The 15,460-nt window shown below is 38.7% G+C and overlaps 1 protein-coding gene across 3 annotated transcripts in view; it reads right to left on the bottom strand.

Annotated features, from left to right (window-relative positions):
* The window catches only part of PHACTR2 (phosphatase and actin regulator 2), a 189,245-nt gene that overhangs the window by 45,891 nt on the left and 127,894 nt on the right, over nt 1-15,460 (bottom strand). For 2 of the 3 annotated variants that reach the window (XM_038526225.1, XM_038526224.1), the window contains exons 4-6: nt 14,302-14,460; nt 8,307-8,546; nt 3,507-4,041 (exon numbers count right to left, since the gene is read on the bottom strand). In XM_038526225.1, the coding sequence (XP_038382153.1) occupies nt 3,507-4,041; nt 8,307-8,546; nt 14,302-14,460 (934 nt within the window). The remainder of the gene's footprint in view (nt 1-3,506; nt 4,042-8,306; nt 8,547-14,301; nt 14,461-15,460) is intronic. The other variant, XM_038526226.1, reaches the window with a different exon arrangement.

Here is a 15,460-nt window from a genome sequence, read left to right as displayed (position 1 = left end):
GTGGGACTTGATCCCAGGACCCCAGGATCATGACCCAGGCCGAAGGCAGATGCTTAACCAGTGACCCACCAGATGCTTCTACTTTTTGGTTGTTACGATAATGCTGCTAAGGGCATTGGTTTACACATTATCTATTCAAGTACCTACTCTTAATATTTTTGGCTATATACACAGAAGTATAATTGCTGGATCACATGGTAATTCTAGGTTACATTTTTTTTGAGGAACCATCATACTGTTTCCACAGTGTGAAATCTCATTTTAAATACGAGAAAACTGTTCCACAGTCTGGATTTCTATTTGATTGCCACTGGAGGCCATCCTTGTTTGAATAGCCTGCCATTGTGGGTGACCACAGCACATTTAGTAGACGTGTCAATTAATAACACATTCTGAAGAGCAGAACAAAAGATACTTCAGGGCTAAGCCCTAGTATTCGTTTCTATCATTGCTCGCTAATTTATTATGACATCTATCATTATTTTAATGTCATCATTTATATTTCATAATGAGTTCTGCATACATTTACAACTTACATCTGTTCTACAGAATAAGGGGACAGATAAGCTATAGTTCATGAAACCTGAGAAGGCCATGAGTGCATTGCTCAAAACAAAGTATCAAGTCCAGTCTAAAATCCAGACTTACGACTCTTAATCTGCCTATTAAATGTTATATTTTATTTTATACTTGATATTGTAAGTTATAGTCATATTGTATTATGTAGGTTATAATTAACTAAATATTAAGTTATTATACTCCCAATTTGTGTTAATCAACTCATGACTTGCCTCTAATTTTCCCCCTAAGTATCTTGGACACATTGAACAAAACAGTGAACTCACTAAGTTTCATGGAAATGGACTAAACACAGTCAAGTCCCTCTTGGATACAGGCTCCAGATAGGCTGCTTAGTGTCTGCCTTAAATTGTCCCAGACCTAGATGATACTAATGAAGCTGACAATAAATAGAAATCTACTGCATGGTTACTACCCTGCAATATGTGAATAGAGGAAGATATTTTTACATAGCTACTTATCTTCTTTAAAGTTTTGATATTTGTATTCCAAACAGAAGCCTCCTCATGAGATGACAGGATTTTCACACATTCGTTCACTAAACATAACTGAGGGAAAGTTCTAAGTAAAGCAAGTGACTAAGAGCTAGAAATTCTAACTAAAATATCTATTTAAAAACAGAAGAAAGAAAAAAAAAAAAGAAGGATTTGGGGGAAAAAAATTGAGAGACTATTTATTCCAGGCTCATTAACTCAAGAGCAAACAAACCACTCCTGCAGAATGAACTATAATTTAAATTTTTAACTTTGAAGAACAGACAGGAAGAATATCTCAATGTCCTCTTCTAGGAAAGGATTATAGTTATCCAGAATGACAGGAAAATCTCTATATAAATACCTTGATGTCTAATGATGTCCTAAACTTGCTCTCTGATCATAGTTCCAGTGGATATAGTGACCAGCAGCTCTTCTGTCTGACGTCCTCTGCATACTTGGGCTGAAGACTGACATTAAACCCCCCTCCTTGTGCAGAACAGTGCTTAGCATGATGCAGTGCTTTCAATAAATGTCTGAGGAAGTGGACTGGACAGTCAAGTCACCTTGGGAAATGGGGTCTCTCACTGCCTAAGACTATCTAAAGAATCACCTTGTTCTACCTTGTTCTTTAATATACTGACTAATAAACCCATATATTCATTCTATTCAGACCTGTCTTAAACATTTGTACTTCCTGAACATGTTGGACATTATTTTGGTAAAAACCAATTTTAAATATAATGTCTTTCTGACTTTTGCATTCTTGGTGCTGAGTACACTGCTTAGCACATAGATGGCAAGCAGGAAATATATGCTAAAAGATTGAGTTTTGAGTTCTAAGGGCTGGAGTTCATTGCAATGCTGGAAAACACACATTATAATTAAATGAAGACCTCTGCTATGTGCTGGAAGAGTTAAGGACATTATAGCCATTCCTTTCAATGTCTTCTCCCATATTGTTTATTAATGTGTCAAACAAGATAATTTGTAATTTAACACTTGTTTATCTTTCTTTCAAACCATGGTGCTCAAAAGGATAAAAACAAGAAACAAATACAAAAGAAATTGCAGAAGTAGAAGTAACTGCTTTGGAAATGTATACAATTTCTAAGAGCATGGAATTTGACATGCAGCTCTGAGTATGAATCCTGACTTTGCAACTTATTAAGTGGGGAATCTAGGGCAGACTATATTACCTCTCTCAGTGCCAGTTTTCTCATCTATTAAACACAGATATTTCAGGAAAGACTAATATGAATTCATGATAACTGACAGTTTCCTGACATTAAATAACTATCCAATAAATGAAGGTGACTATTATCAGCAGTTGAATAATTAACAATGATAGTCTCTCAATCCAAATCAGCTTAATTAAGGTACTAATTTTCTTAAGTCTAGCATGACAAAGTTTTCTTTGAAAGAGAAAATATTAAAAGATCACAAGAGTGAATTTTGATTTTATTCTTAGAAACAGGAGAGGAGAGGTTGGATTTAAGAGCTCTAAGACTTCCCTAGAGAGAATTGGTTATGATGTCTACTATACTCTGACAGCCCTCCCTTCTTCATACCCGTGTGACAGGAAGGCTAACGCGGGATTTTTTTTTTTTTTTTGCCTTTATATATAGGACTTTGTAAGGGATTAAATGCAGGAGATGAAGAAGAATGAGAACCCTTGGGATGAATCCCAGGTTGCTGACTTGGGCAACTGGATGATGTCATGTCTGTGGCATACCAGATTCTGTACTGTTGCTGGGGACATAGGGGCAAGCAGATATGTTGCTTAGCTCTGTCCCATGGGTAGGAAAAAAGGGTTACCAGAGTAGAGTAGATGCAACAACTGATTCTGTCTGGATGAGTGCTGAAATGCACCAGAGAGGTTGGGATGGGAATTGAGGAAGCAGGAAAGGAGGCCCCTCTGAGGCTAGAGGAAAAAGAGATGGAATCTGAGAGAGTTCTTTCCTAATGGTCTTTATTTTCTTCGAGATAGAGAAGGTTAAATGGCTTGTTGTAATGAAGGTAGGCAGGAATGGGTGAGCAATCTGGACACAGATTACTCACTTTAAGTGAATAATCTCACTTACTTACTTACTTTAAGTAGTAAAGACTTAAAATAACCACTGTAAAGAAAGGAAAGGGAAGTGTCCGGGGAAAGAAAAGGGACTGCTGAACAGTAATGAAGCAGCCTCTACATCTACTTGAAAGCCACAGATCTGAAGTGGTACCTGTCTGAAAGATTGATGTCATCTTCCCTAGTAGCCTATGACATTCCTGGGGCAGGGCTATGAAAAACCAAAGGGTGGATGATATGTGTGTTTACCTTACAGTCACTAGATGAAATTGCAAAAGAAAACCGAGTAGGTTCCTTCATTTCCAATAGAGTGGTTTAGTGATCTTTGGTATTCAGCTTCATAGGTGATATGGATGGAATATAGGGTTTATGCCCCAACTCACCATTTTGCATTTTCTCGGCTCACACTTAAGCCAGTGCCTGAGAGGACAGTGGTTCTGTTGGTTGGCTCTTCGGTCCAGAGAAGCTGACTGGGGTCTAAGGCAGGGACAGGCAAGTCAGCTCCATTGCTGACCAGGACAACAGGAGAGTCTGAGGCAACAGTGCTCTGCTCCTCATGAGGCAGAGGAGGGGAGGGGGGACGAGGGGGTGGGGCCACAGGAGGTGGAGGGACTGCAGACTTATATTTGCCTGTGGTCTGCTTATCGGTCCCAGAGACAGTCTGCTCAGATTTGAGACTTTCCACCCTTGTCTCAGAAGACTCTCCTTTCAGGTCAGACGTGCCAGAGGTGGTTGCATCTGAGGACGATCGAGAGGTTGGCTGCTTGCCGGTTTTTTTCTTGCCCTTTGTGATTCCTACTGTCCCTGTTTTGCTAGAGAGTGTCTCCTTCGAAGCTCTGGGACGAGATGAGGTGGAGGAAGTAGATGGTGAAGCTGATGATTTGGACCCAGTTGCTTTTTTTGAATGAGAGGAACCAGCTAAAATAGAGAGATTTTGCATTAAAAGTCAAAGAAGTCTTATAAATAAACAAATGAGATGCCATGGTCAACAACGATGTTCCCTTTAAAATGGTAACATTTGTCAAATAAAAGGAAATAGGATAATAATGATAATGGTTTTATTTCCTGCCCCCTCCCTACTCCCAATCTAAGAGGGAGCCAGTGATGCTTAAGGTAGAAGCATAAAGGACAAGAGTCCTCTCCTAAGGAGACTAAGGAGTCCCTCTAGCTTTTTTAGCTGAGCCAGCCAAAGGGAAATCCTCAGCTCCTTGTCTTATTGGTCCACTGAATGAGTCCCTACATGCTCCAAAGAAGGGACATCACAGTGCATAAAGGACAGACAGACTGCAGCTGTCTGGATAGAACATAAGGTTGGGCTCATCACAAATTATGCATGTGCTATGATGTCTTTTTGGGAATGGAGTGGCCCACATTCAGAAAGCCTAGGATATATCCCTCTGGCTCCTTTCTGGACCAAAAGCAAATGTACTCAACTCCAAACCAGTTATCCCCATGGTTCTAGAGAAAGAAGTTGGCCATGCCAGCTCACACCTCCATCTGCTCCGGTGATAGGGTACAGTGAAAACACACGGCCACGTAGGAAAGGTAAGTCATTTTCAAAATATCAAAAGGCAACTGGGTGATGGGTAGTAAGGAGGGCACCTGAAGTTATTTATGAGCACTGCATATTATAAGCAACTGATGAATAACTAAATTACCTCTGAAACTAATAATACACTATATGTTAATTAAATGGAATTTAAAAAATCTCTCAAGCCTCACAAAATATCAAAGGGCAGAATTTTTTTTTTTTTTTTTTTACAAAAAATGTCTAAATGGATAGCATTGGAATAATTTGAAGGGAAACAAGGTCATTCTCAGATCTTGTGACAAATACCCTTGCAAAGCCAATCTTTTTTTTTAAGATTTTATTTATTTATTCATGAGAGACAGAGAGAGAGAGAGAGAGAGAGAGAGAGGCAGAGACACAGGCAGAGGGAGAAGCAGGCTCCATGCAAGGAGCCCGACGTGGGACTCGATCCCTGGTCTCCAGGATCACAGCCTGGGCTGCAGGCGGCGCTAAAGCGCTGCCCCATCAGGGCTGCCCAAAGCCAATCTTTCTTACCACTTATGTTCCTAGAAGGTCTTCATCAGAGGATGGTTGTGGCCACTAGAAGGTATTTGCCTACTTTTGGAATGGTGGAAGGGGAGGAGGGCGGGGAGTGGGGGTGAATGGGTGACAGGCACTGAGGGGGGCACTTGACGGGATGAGCACTGGGTGTCATTCTGTATGTTGGCAAATTGAACACCAATAAAAAATAAACTTATTATTAAAAAAAAAGGATTGCCTTCAATCAAACCATCTTTAAAAAAAAACTTAACTCTCCTTTTCTTTATATTATTTTGGGAAACACATTTAAACTCCTACCAGAATAGTCTTTTGTTTCATGACCTGTATGATCTATAAATTTGTCCTAATTGCCTCTTCTGTTGTAATGTTATATGTTTCTTTTTCATGAGGGGTTAAACTATTTTCCACAGAACTATTAGAAAATATCTTGTTAGTATTGTGGAGCCAATCCATGACAGATATTATAGTAACTTACCTTTATTGAAGTCAGTTGGGGGAGGGTCAAGGGATGAAAAACAAAGGAATAGACAATGAGATATAAGACTTCACAACTCTGATATACTAAAAAAGATTGAGTCTCACTTGGTGAAAAGATCCAGACTTAAAAGCTATCTTTATAGCTTGGGTCTTTATTATTTTAGATACACACAACTAGAATTCACACTACCCCCTGCTCATACTACTACTTTAAAATTAACAATCTTCACTTGCTAATAGGTAATAAGACAAGGGTATTAAGCATACTTCTCCAATCTAAATTCATCCTAAATTTATTTTTCACAATGACAATCTAAGGATTTGAAGTCTAAACATGTTCAATTATCTTTGCAGGTAAATTGAACAGAATCCCTTTCACATACCAATATATACCAATGTGTATTTTATATATATATATTTTAAAGAATATTCTTTCTTTCCTAACAGCTTTCCTAAAGTTAACTTTCGCTTGATTTAAGGAAAAAGACAATTTTTTCAATGTTGGGGTGCAATGTCAAGTCATAGTATCTTCTAAAATGACAAGACTTTGCTGAAATTAACCATGTTCCTTAAGCTACCTTGAATTAAGGCCGTAATTAAAAAAGTAAAACCACCTCTCCTCAGTTAAATACTTCTATTGTTAACACAATGTGTAACAATGAGAAAGGAAAAAAAAAAACCAATATAGGAGATTTGACATTACTTCACTCACAAAGCAGCTGAATGTGATAAGCCAATATCTGGTTATCTGGAGGTCTATACTAACAGGAATTGAAGAATCCTGATAGCTTTTACAAGAATTGAAAAATCTGACTAAAAATCAAGAGTTGCAGCTGAAAGAACTTTTCTAGAAGGACATGATTCAAATAAAACAAAGTTACCATGTAGAATCTAAATGGTTACAAATGGAATATCAGTTGGATTTTGAAGGAGTATTATCAATATTTGATAAAAGGATTCTTGCACAACAGTCTTGTTGGTATAGTTCAATGAAACTCCTTTTTCTCTGGGACTGACTGGGAAGAGCAACACTGTTATTCATACTGTGGGCCAGTGGAGCCTCTCAATACAATGGACAATAGCATGACTGTGTTATTCTCCTAGGAACATCACGAGTCCATAAACAAACCTTCAAGTAAAATATCTGGATATAACTAAAAATCTCTGATGAAAGCTGTCCCCTGCCCTGGCATTAATCACCAGCTTTCTTCTGAGAGAAATGAGAGAGCCCAAGCCAAGTCAACAGTGTGCTACTACCGTATGGGGCAGGAGGAAGTGAGAAAGTTTGTATAATTCCCAAGCATGGGGAGTTGCAGCTTTTCTTTAAGAAGTGGGTCACCACCTGCCTCACTTCAAGCACTGCTCCTCAGGTTTGCTAGGCAGTCTGGGAAACACAGCAATGCCAAGAAGAATGGAAGCATGGCAGTTGGTGCCTGAGGAAATGGCCTGGAGGCACTTTGCTCAGGCACTAACGAAGCACAACATTCTGAGACATTTCATTTCAGAGCTTATTAGTAGACAACCAGACACTCAAGGTCAAGAGCCAAAGAGAGGAGCACAGTAGAGAAACATCTATTTGTATTTGGAGGGCTTCTCTACTGTCCAGGAAGCCATTCTCTGAGCAGTATGAGTAAAAATGATGGAGGGGAAAAAGATTAATACGAAGGCATAGCCTGGTAGCCAATCGGTAAGAAAGTTACCGATTTTGAGGAAAATAAGGTTTGCTACAACACAGCAGAATGTTCATGCATGTTTTAATAGAAAAATCCATTCAGCATATATACTTTGATCACTGTCCCTTTTTACAGCTGGATGACATGGTAGGTGTCTTATGCCACTTGACTAGAAGACTGGGAGCTCTATTTTGCATTAAATATATCTGATTTGAAAGGAAAGCTGGACAGACATTACATGTTGTTTGTAGGTGGCTCAAACCACACCTGTTGATGTGCAATAGTGACTTGTAACTACCCTAGTAGGATGCTATTCCTCATAATACATGGAAGTCTCAGAATGGGGGTGGACAGTGAACACTGAGCATGTGACATGACTTTCAACTTGGATGAAACAACTGTGATTCCAGTAGAGAGGGGTGGGGTGGAGCTGGACTGAGTGATATGAACCCTCTGTCCATTTGTCAGTAGAGAAACTACTATGTATGCTGAAAGATTTAAGATACTAAGATCTGGCAAAAATGTCAAAGATGTAAGTATCACATTCTTATATGCAACTTAAGATATCTTGAAGGAAAAACCAAGCCAAAAAGCCAGTCATAAACTCAAATAGGCAGAAGGCCAGGTGATGTGCAAATAATGTGATATCAGATCATTGCTATTCATCAGGCACACTACACCTTGAATCCTTCTATTGGTTCCTATACAGATAGTAGATACTTAGGATGAAAAAGGTCTACTCACCCAAAAACTAATGAGATCAACTAATCAACTGGTTGACTTTCCTTTGGTAGAGACAATAACAAAGGAATCTCCTGGGTATTCTCTAGGTCAAAGCAAAATCCACTGGTGTTACATTCTAAGACACCAGATACCAAAAAGGCCACCATTCCTAGAAAAAGTAATGAGCCCCACCCCAGAGCCAAATACCCTAGACTCCAGCCCACAGGGGGCATACTCACCAGCCTCTCGGGTCGTGTTTCGGCTTGTTGGCTTGGGTGGAGGGATGGGGGCCTGCTTACCAGGAGCCTTGGTAATTTTTTTAATAGGAGGCACTTCGTCAGCCTTGGGGCTTGCCCCAGCAGCAGCCCCTTTTGGAGGCACAGGTGTTTTTTTGGGCTTAGGTTTGGGTTTAGGCTTAGGAAGAGCTGGAGGAGATGGAACAGGAGCTGCCGGTGTTTCAGAGTGGTTTTCAGTGTTCTCTACAAATGAGAAAGTGAACAGAAGCAGACTGATACAGACACACACCATATAAATAGAAGGAGCAAGACATATGGCGACAGTGATACAAACACATGGCTGCTGGGCCTTTGGGAACCAGTGGGGTTGTTTACACCAGGGACAGAACAGTCATGGGTAAAGAGGATCAAAGGTGCAAAGGCTGAAAGCCAAACTGGGGTGCACTGACTGGGTACATTAATCATTCCTGTGATAAAACAGGGTAGCATAAGTTACTCTGATGAAGTTATGTTCAGGATGAGTGTCGATGTCCATGGTCAGGGGCCAACACTGGCCATGAATTGGTGGCTCCTGAATGAGGATATGGGTGTGAGTGCTAAACTTAAACTGAACAGAACTGGGCAGCCCGGGTGGCTCAGCGGTTTAGTGCTGCTTTCAGCCCAGGGCCTGATCCTGGAGACCCAGGATTGAGTCCCACGTCAGGCTCCCTGCATGGAGCCTGCTTCTCCCTCTGCCTGTGTCTCTGCCTCTCTCTCTCTGTGCCTCTCATGAATAAATAAATAAAATCTTAAAAAATAAAAAAAAACTGAACAGAACTGAAGGGCACTGAGAGTGGCAGATCAGTGCACTGGACATAATGCCATGAAAACTGACAGCAAGGCAGTGCCTAGATTCCTTGACCTTCATGTCCTCTGTGCAGGGCCTTTCTCTCAGGAGAACTCAAGCCCCACCAACCAGAAAGTGATTTGAGCTTTGTCTCAAATTATGGTCAAAAATCAATCATTTTCTATGCTAAAGAAGACTCTGTAGCATTTTTTCTAGGAAGCATAATGTACTGATGAATAAAGTATTTTTTTTAACTATTAAAATTTTCTTGAGCTCTCGCAGCGCAAAAGGGCAGCTTCCTGCTTTCCAGTAACTTCCTCTGTCCTTTTCAAATAGTGTCACAACTACAGGTACAGAGGATGCAGAATCCCCCAAAATATCAAATTTGTTTTTGCTGTAAACACAAGTAACAACGTTGGAAAGACAAGGGTTGAAATTCATTAAAAAGAAAAAAAAAAAAAAAAGTCGTACCTAAGGACAGAAGCCTCTCACAAGATTTTGCCTAACTGGAGGAGAAACAGTCTGAGTCTCTCATTATGGAAAGTGAAGGCTCTGAATGTTTATTCATGTCCTCGCATCTGTATTGTTTCTAATGGTGGCTGATCAAAATTAAAATAAATTAAAACACAGTTCTGGTCCAAAGAGCTAAGCAGTATTTCTTGAAAAATGAAGCACAATAAAACAAACAAACAAACAAAAAACCCATAAGACAGTGTTAAGACAAGACTAATAAGTAAAACTTTACTGAATATATCCTTCCATTATCGAATGACCAGAAAGGTTTTAATATCAGAATGCATTGCATTTTATTATTATTTCTTTTGTTTCATTTCTCATTCTAGTGAGTGTAAAGTGAGACTGTCATTCACTACTTTCCCTCAGTCCATGTAGATAACTACCATAAGAATGATTCAAGTTATAATAGGTAATCAATAAAGCTTTTCTTTTATCTTCCCTCAGCCATGAAACCTACCATAGTCCCCTCCTGCCCCTGAACTTACTGGTATTTATGGTCTGAGCTACTTGTTCAATATTTTCCAGAGGCTACTTTGTATGTGTGCCTTTCTATTCATATAGTGTGTCTTTTTAACTAAGTAGTGACTCTCCTAACCTAACTGGTCTGAACCAGAAGGCCACTTAGTCACCAACGTCAGTTAGAGTTGAGAACAATACAAGTTGATGCCACCCATAAATCACTTCATTTTAACATAAAATATATAAATCTATGTTGACTTGCCATGTCTTTTGACATAGGGCATGGGCCTACCCTTTAAATACTTTTTGATGTGACTCTGTAAGATTAGACAGTTGCATAATGCACAGAGATCAAGCCTGATGATACTCTCCATAGTGAGAGCCCATCAGATTCATCTGCAGCACTGGCGATCTCAATTCTCTTTCATGCTACAAACCTTTGCAGGTCTTAGCCTGTCCTCTAAGGCCTATCACTGAGATCTTTCTTTTTTCTAAGGTTTCAAACTCTAAAACTGCACCCCAAAGAATACAGTTTCTGGGTTTGGGAGGGAGGAGATGTTCACTCTATGACAGTTGGGAGTGACAATCCCAACTAGGTTAAAATTGAACATGCTGCATGCAAGCTCTTGGCATTTGTGGACAAGCACCATCCATACCTCTGTCCTCTATGAACTCTACCAATGCTGTGTGCATGTTTGCTATATAGCCAGTATTTATGTATATACTCTGTGGAGAACACTAAGGGGTGTGTGTGTCCCTGTATGCAAACAGTATGCTCTTCTGACTAAACTATGAATTCCGTTTGTCTAAAATGTCATAACCCATTAAACAAAATGCTTTAAACATGAGGTTTATTCAATGAATATGACTGGCTTATAGTTATTACCACCACGTTAGTAGAAAAAAAACTCTCTGCTTGTATCTGAGAGGTAATTAATGAAGTCATTATATTTTTTATTATTACCATATGACCTGATGACATGACATAAACTAATGGTGTATGAGTATTATCTTTTCCAGACGTGGTAAAGGAAGGGGTGCCTATTCGCTCTGCGTTGATACAGATACTATGTTCTAAAACAATGTGTCTGGAGGATAGCTATTTATTGTACTATGGCTCCTTCCATCATATGGAGTGTTCAGGTCAACACTCAGGAACAAACCTGAGAATAGCACATGACCCTCCCTTTGCCAAGAAAGCACCTCTGCCCCAATTCCTTTCCTTCACCTGACTACCTCCTTGTCTCCTTCAGATCTCAGTTTGGAAATATCTGCTTCTAAGAACTAAATTTGATCCCCATTGCAAGCTTCTCTGGCTGCATGTCCTCAGGCATTCCAGAGTACTTTGTATCTTGTATGGCGATTGCCAGTTTGCATGTTGGTCTCCTATAGCCTAGGATCTGCTGGAAGCCAAAGACTATTTTTGACTTGCCACTCCTTTCCTGGCCCCAGCAAAGCCTTACCATGTTAGATCTTCATTATTATTTGTGGAACAAATGTAAGTAAGTCACTTGTTACTTCCTTGAAAGCTCTCTATAATACCTCAATAGATCTGATACCAAATAATTCTCAGATTTCTTATATTTAACACCAATATATGTATAGCAAATTGCAGGTCAGTTTTTCTTGTATATTTAAAGGCACTTACTGAGAAAGAATAATGGGAGACTAAAAGCCCTGAAGGTTTTAAGGGAAAAGTCTCCAGTGTTAGGTATAGGAAGTCCAAGATCACTGTACCAACTCTGGATTCCAATGCCATCTGGAGCCCCAGAAAAACCTAAGGGTCCTTGGTGGAACCTACACACAATACAGTGTATAGGGCATTTGTCACTTGTTTTGTTTTCATTGACACTGATGTGGCAATTATTAAAATACTGATATATTATCTTAAAAAGGTATACAAGCATTTGGGAATTTAAAGGCATTAATATGGTTTTGCAAATATGATCAACTAATAGATGAAATAGCATTCTTGGATAAATTGGCTTAATGTGAAAGGAAAGGGATCATTTCACCCCCCACAAAGGGAATTAAGAACACCTAAAGGATGAATTAAGAATATGGAATTGTGGATTTGCATGCTAGTGAGACCATGAAAGGACCAGAAGTAAAAGTGAATCTTGGGTTGTTTTTTTGGAATTAAACAATGTCTTTCCAGAGAAATAAATGGTTATCTTTGTTTATGAGGCATTTTTTACTTAACAAAATACAATGTAATGTGAATTATGAGTGACATTCTTTTTATTCTCAGGAAATGGCTTTCCATACCAAATGCCTTCCCTCACTCTCAGTGTGGCTCTGGCAGGCACGCCATCCACACAGTGAGGGGGAGGCCTTGTTGCCTTACTGGTGGTATGACAGCATGTCCAGCATTCCATCTCTTTCTGTACAGACCAGCCAAGCAAGATGCTATCTTAGATCTCGTTTGACCAAAAAGAACTGAACGTACTAATTCTAAGTAAATTAAACAAAAACACTTCTCATGTATCCATGGACCTATGACTATGAGGTCTGCCATCTTTTTAGAACACTAAGACCTGCTGGTTTAATTAATATAAAACTATCAACAACTTTTTATTAAGTTGATAAGGAAACATTTCCTTTGAAGTTTGGCCAGTCCACTGACTGACATCCCACATAGACCAGGTAAGCACCAATGATGGCTCTATTACATAATGAAGGGTGTGATTCTTGAATGTGAAAAAGCCATACCAGGGACAAACCACAGATGGCTTTGAAATTTAACAGTTTGGTGAGACAGGACAGTTGGACTTAAAAAAAAAAAATCACTACTTGCATGAATACTTTCAAATTAATACCACTGAAATTTGTTTAGGTCTATTTTCTCTTTATGTTCCAGGAATATGATCATTTAAAACATTAGTTAACTTCTTGTAATCAGTATTTGTAAATTTAACCAGAGTCTTTCAATAGAACAGGACTAAGTAAAGCCCCATGAATACTATTCTTAATATTGAATAAATAAAGCAAAATAATAACAGATTGTTCATAGAGGCTTCCAAAGTTTATACAGGCTAATTTATATGCAAATAAAAAGCTATGGACTTCAAGAGAAGATGATTTTAAGTTACAACGTCTGTCAAATGCTCTTTCGTTTTCTTTGTCTTTAGAGGATTTGGATCAAGAACAGAGGAAGAGAATGCTTTCAGCAGTTTCTAAGAATTCTCAAAATGCCTACAGGACCTAAGCTAGGTCTGAGAAATTTTTGCCATCCAACTCAGAAGGAGACATTATAGAACAGGAAATAGTCTGTTTCCTGAGGATTCATTTCTATGCTGCATGGAATCATTTAGAATCTCCCAACAAATCCGTACTTTGTAGGAGTTTCAGTTCAGGTTTGCATTAAGTACACGGCCTGCACATGATAGCAGTCGCAGGGAGAGGTAATCAATCAGGCAGTGATGAGGAACTTGTGAAATGTTTTGAGGGATCCTTGATAGACACAGATTTTGCTGGTGCCCTAATTGACTATAGTATATTCACTCTAGAAACCAAGGTCTTTAAAGAAGCCTTCAGGAATGGTATAATTGCCCCTGGCATATTGTGAAATTTCCAGTTGCACAGACAAATCATGAAGCTGAGACTGTGGTCAATATAACAACCAAAGTCCCCAGCATCTCTGGGAACTACAGTCTTGGGTCTTTCTCAAAAATGTCTAGAATCCTGGACTAGAACCTATAATATTGAGTGTATGGATGCCATCAGCCAAGCTCCCACTTTTGGAGGGACAATGCTGGGCTGAAAGAGTCATCTTGGTTTTGATATTCTTCCATTCCTCCATATTGACATGCTCACACAGGTCAGTTTTAACTAGGAGAAAGAAATATTCAGACTGATGGCATTTTTTTCTAAAAATAAGACTAAATACTGAAGGAAAACTCCTGAAGAAAGGATAATATTCCCAGATATCTCTAATGATTGAAGAGGCTATCCCTTCTGATTAATAATGTTAACTAATGCTTTTAAATAAAAAATTAAATTATGTGCTTACAAAATGGATGCATCTGGCTGAGAAAACCATCCTATTTCTCTTCACTCGTTGAAATTTCTCTCTTCTTTGTATTTGCAAACCTGCTCTCTAACTGGTCTTAAGAGTCACTACTTGGACACTAAGACCTGATTCTCAACGTTGAGCTGTATTGAAGTAAAAGAAGATGGAGTTTCTCTTGATTTTACCTTTCTTATCTTCTGCCTTTTCTTCCAGAGGTGGTGCTTTTTCAGCTACAGAGCCATTACCTTCTTCAGATTTTACTACATTTTCCTCTCGGGTAGATTCCTCTCCGATGGGTATCATGTGCCCGTTTGAATTTTCAAAGTTAACTGTTACATCTCCATCTAAAATGGGGAAAGAAACACCTAGATGTCTAATTTGATGGCTTTCTTAAAACCCAGTTTTCCAGTTACTAGGACTGTAGGGTTTGGGTTCATGTTTCACACCCTGGGAACCAAATACATCCTGCATAGTTTCACCATGTTTTACTAAATAATTCATTCAAATGAAAGAGCTAGAAAATCCTTAGTCTTGGGGGAAAGCAGCAATGGAGGGGATGTCCACATGCCCTTTCAGGACAGTAGAAGTTATTATCCTAATTATACAATATCCCGGGGCAACAGAGCCCTTCTCTTCTTGTGCTGAGGCTTTGTTGAAATCAGTACTTTGGAGTTTCTTTGTCATTCACAAACTGAATGGTAATAGGAGAAATCTGAAAAATGGAATAAACATTTTAACAAGCACTGAAAACAAAAAGTGAATATAAATACACAAATAACACGAAATGTAATTACACATAAAAATGATTAGAGGCGAATATGAAAATACACAACCACCGCTCTCAGATGATTGCATCTGTGATATGTTAACTTTACATAGGAATAAAATTGCCACTCTGTATTCAGGGAAAGATGGTAGCGAGGCTAATTTTATTTTCATTTTCTTATTGGTGGAGATATTAAAATGTACTCAGGTAATTGTTACAAATAACTGACCAAAAGCCTTTAGTGTGGACTAATGATAATTTAAAAACATTAGGGAAAGAAAATGTGGAAAAAAGTAATTACAGAGGAACTTTTAAAAAATCACAACTGAAAATAAAATTTCTAATAGGTTATCTAAACCAGAAATACCTAATATTAATTAATCCCTGAACTTTCATAATTTCTAGAAGTTTCTAATGTGATTGACATTTTGCATAAACTCTTAATTCAGTGATGCTTGAAAAGATGAACCCTAGATCATATTTAGAACATTTTAAGAGGCTTTGCTACCACCAGTAAAAAAAAAAAAAAAAAAAGAGTTTTGACTTTGCAAACTTGAAGAAATGCATGCTTAGAGTTA

Source organism: Canis lupus, chromosome 1, assembly GCF_011100685.1.
Source record: "Canis lupus familiaris isolate Mischka breed German Shepherd chromosome 1, alternate assembly UU_Cfam_GSD_1.0, whole genome shotgun sequence".
Lineage (NCBI taxonomy): Eukaryota > Metazoa > Chordata > Mammalia > Carnivora > Canidae > Canis > Canis lupus.
This window is presented reverse-complemented; position numbering and strand designations above follow the sequence as displayed.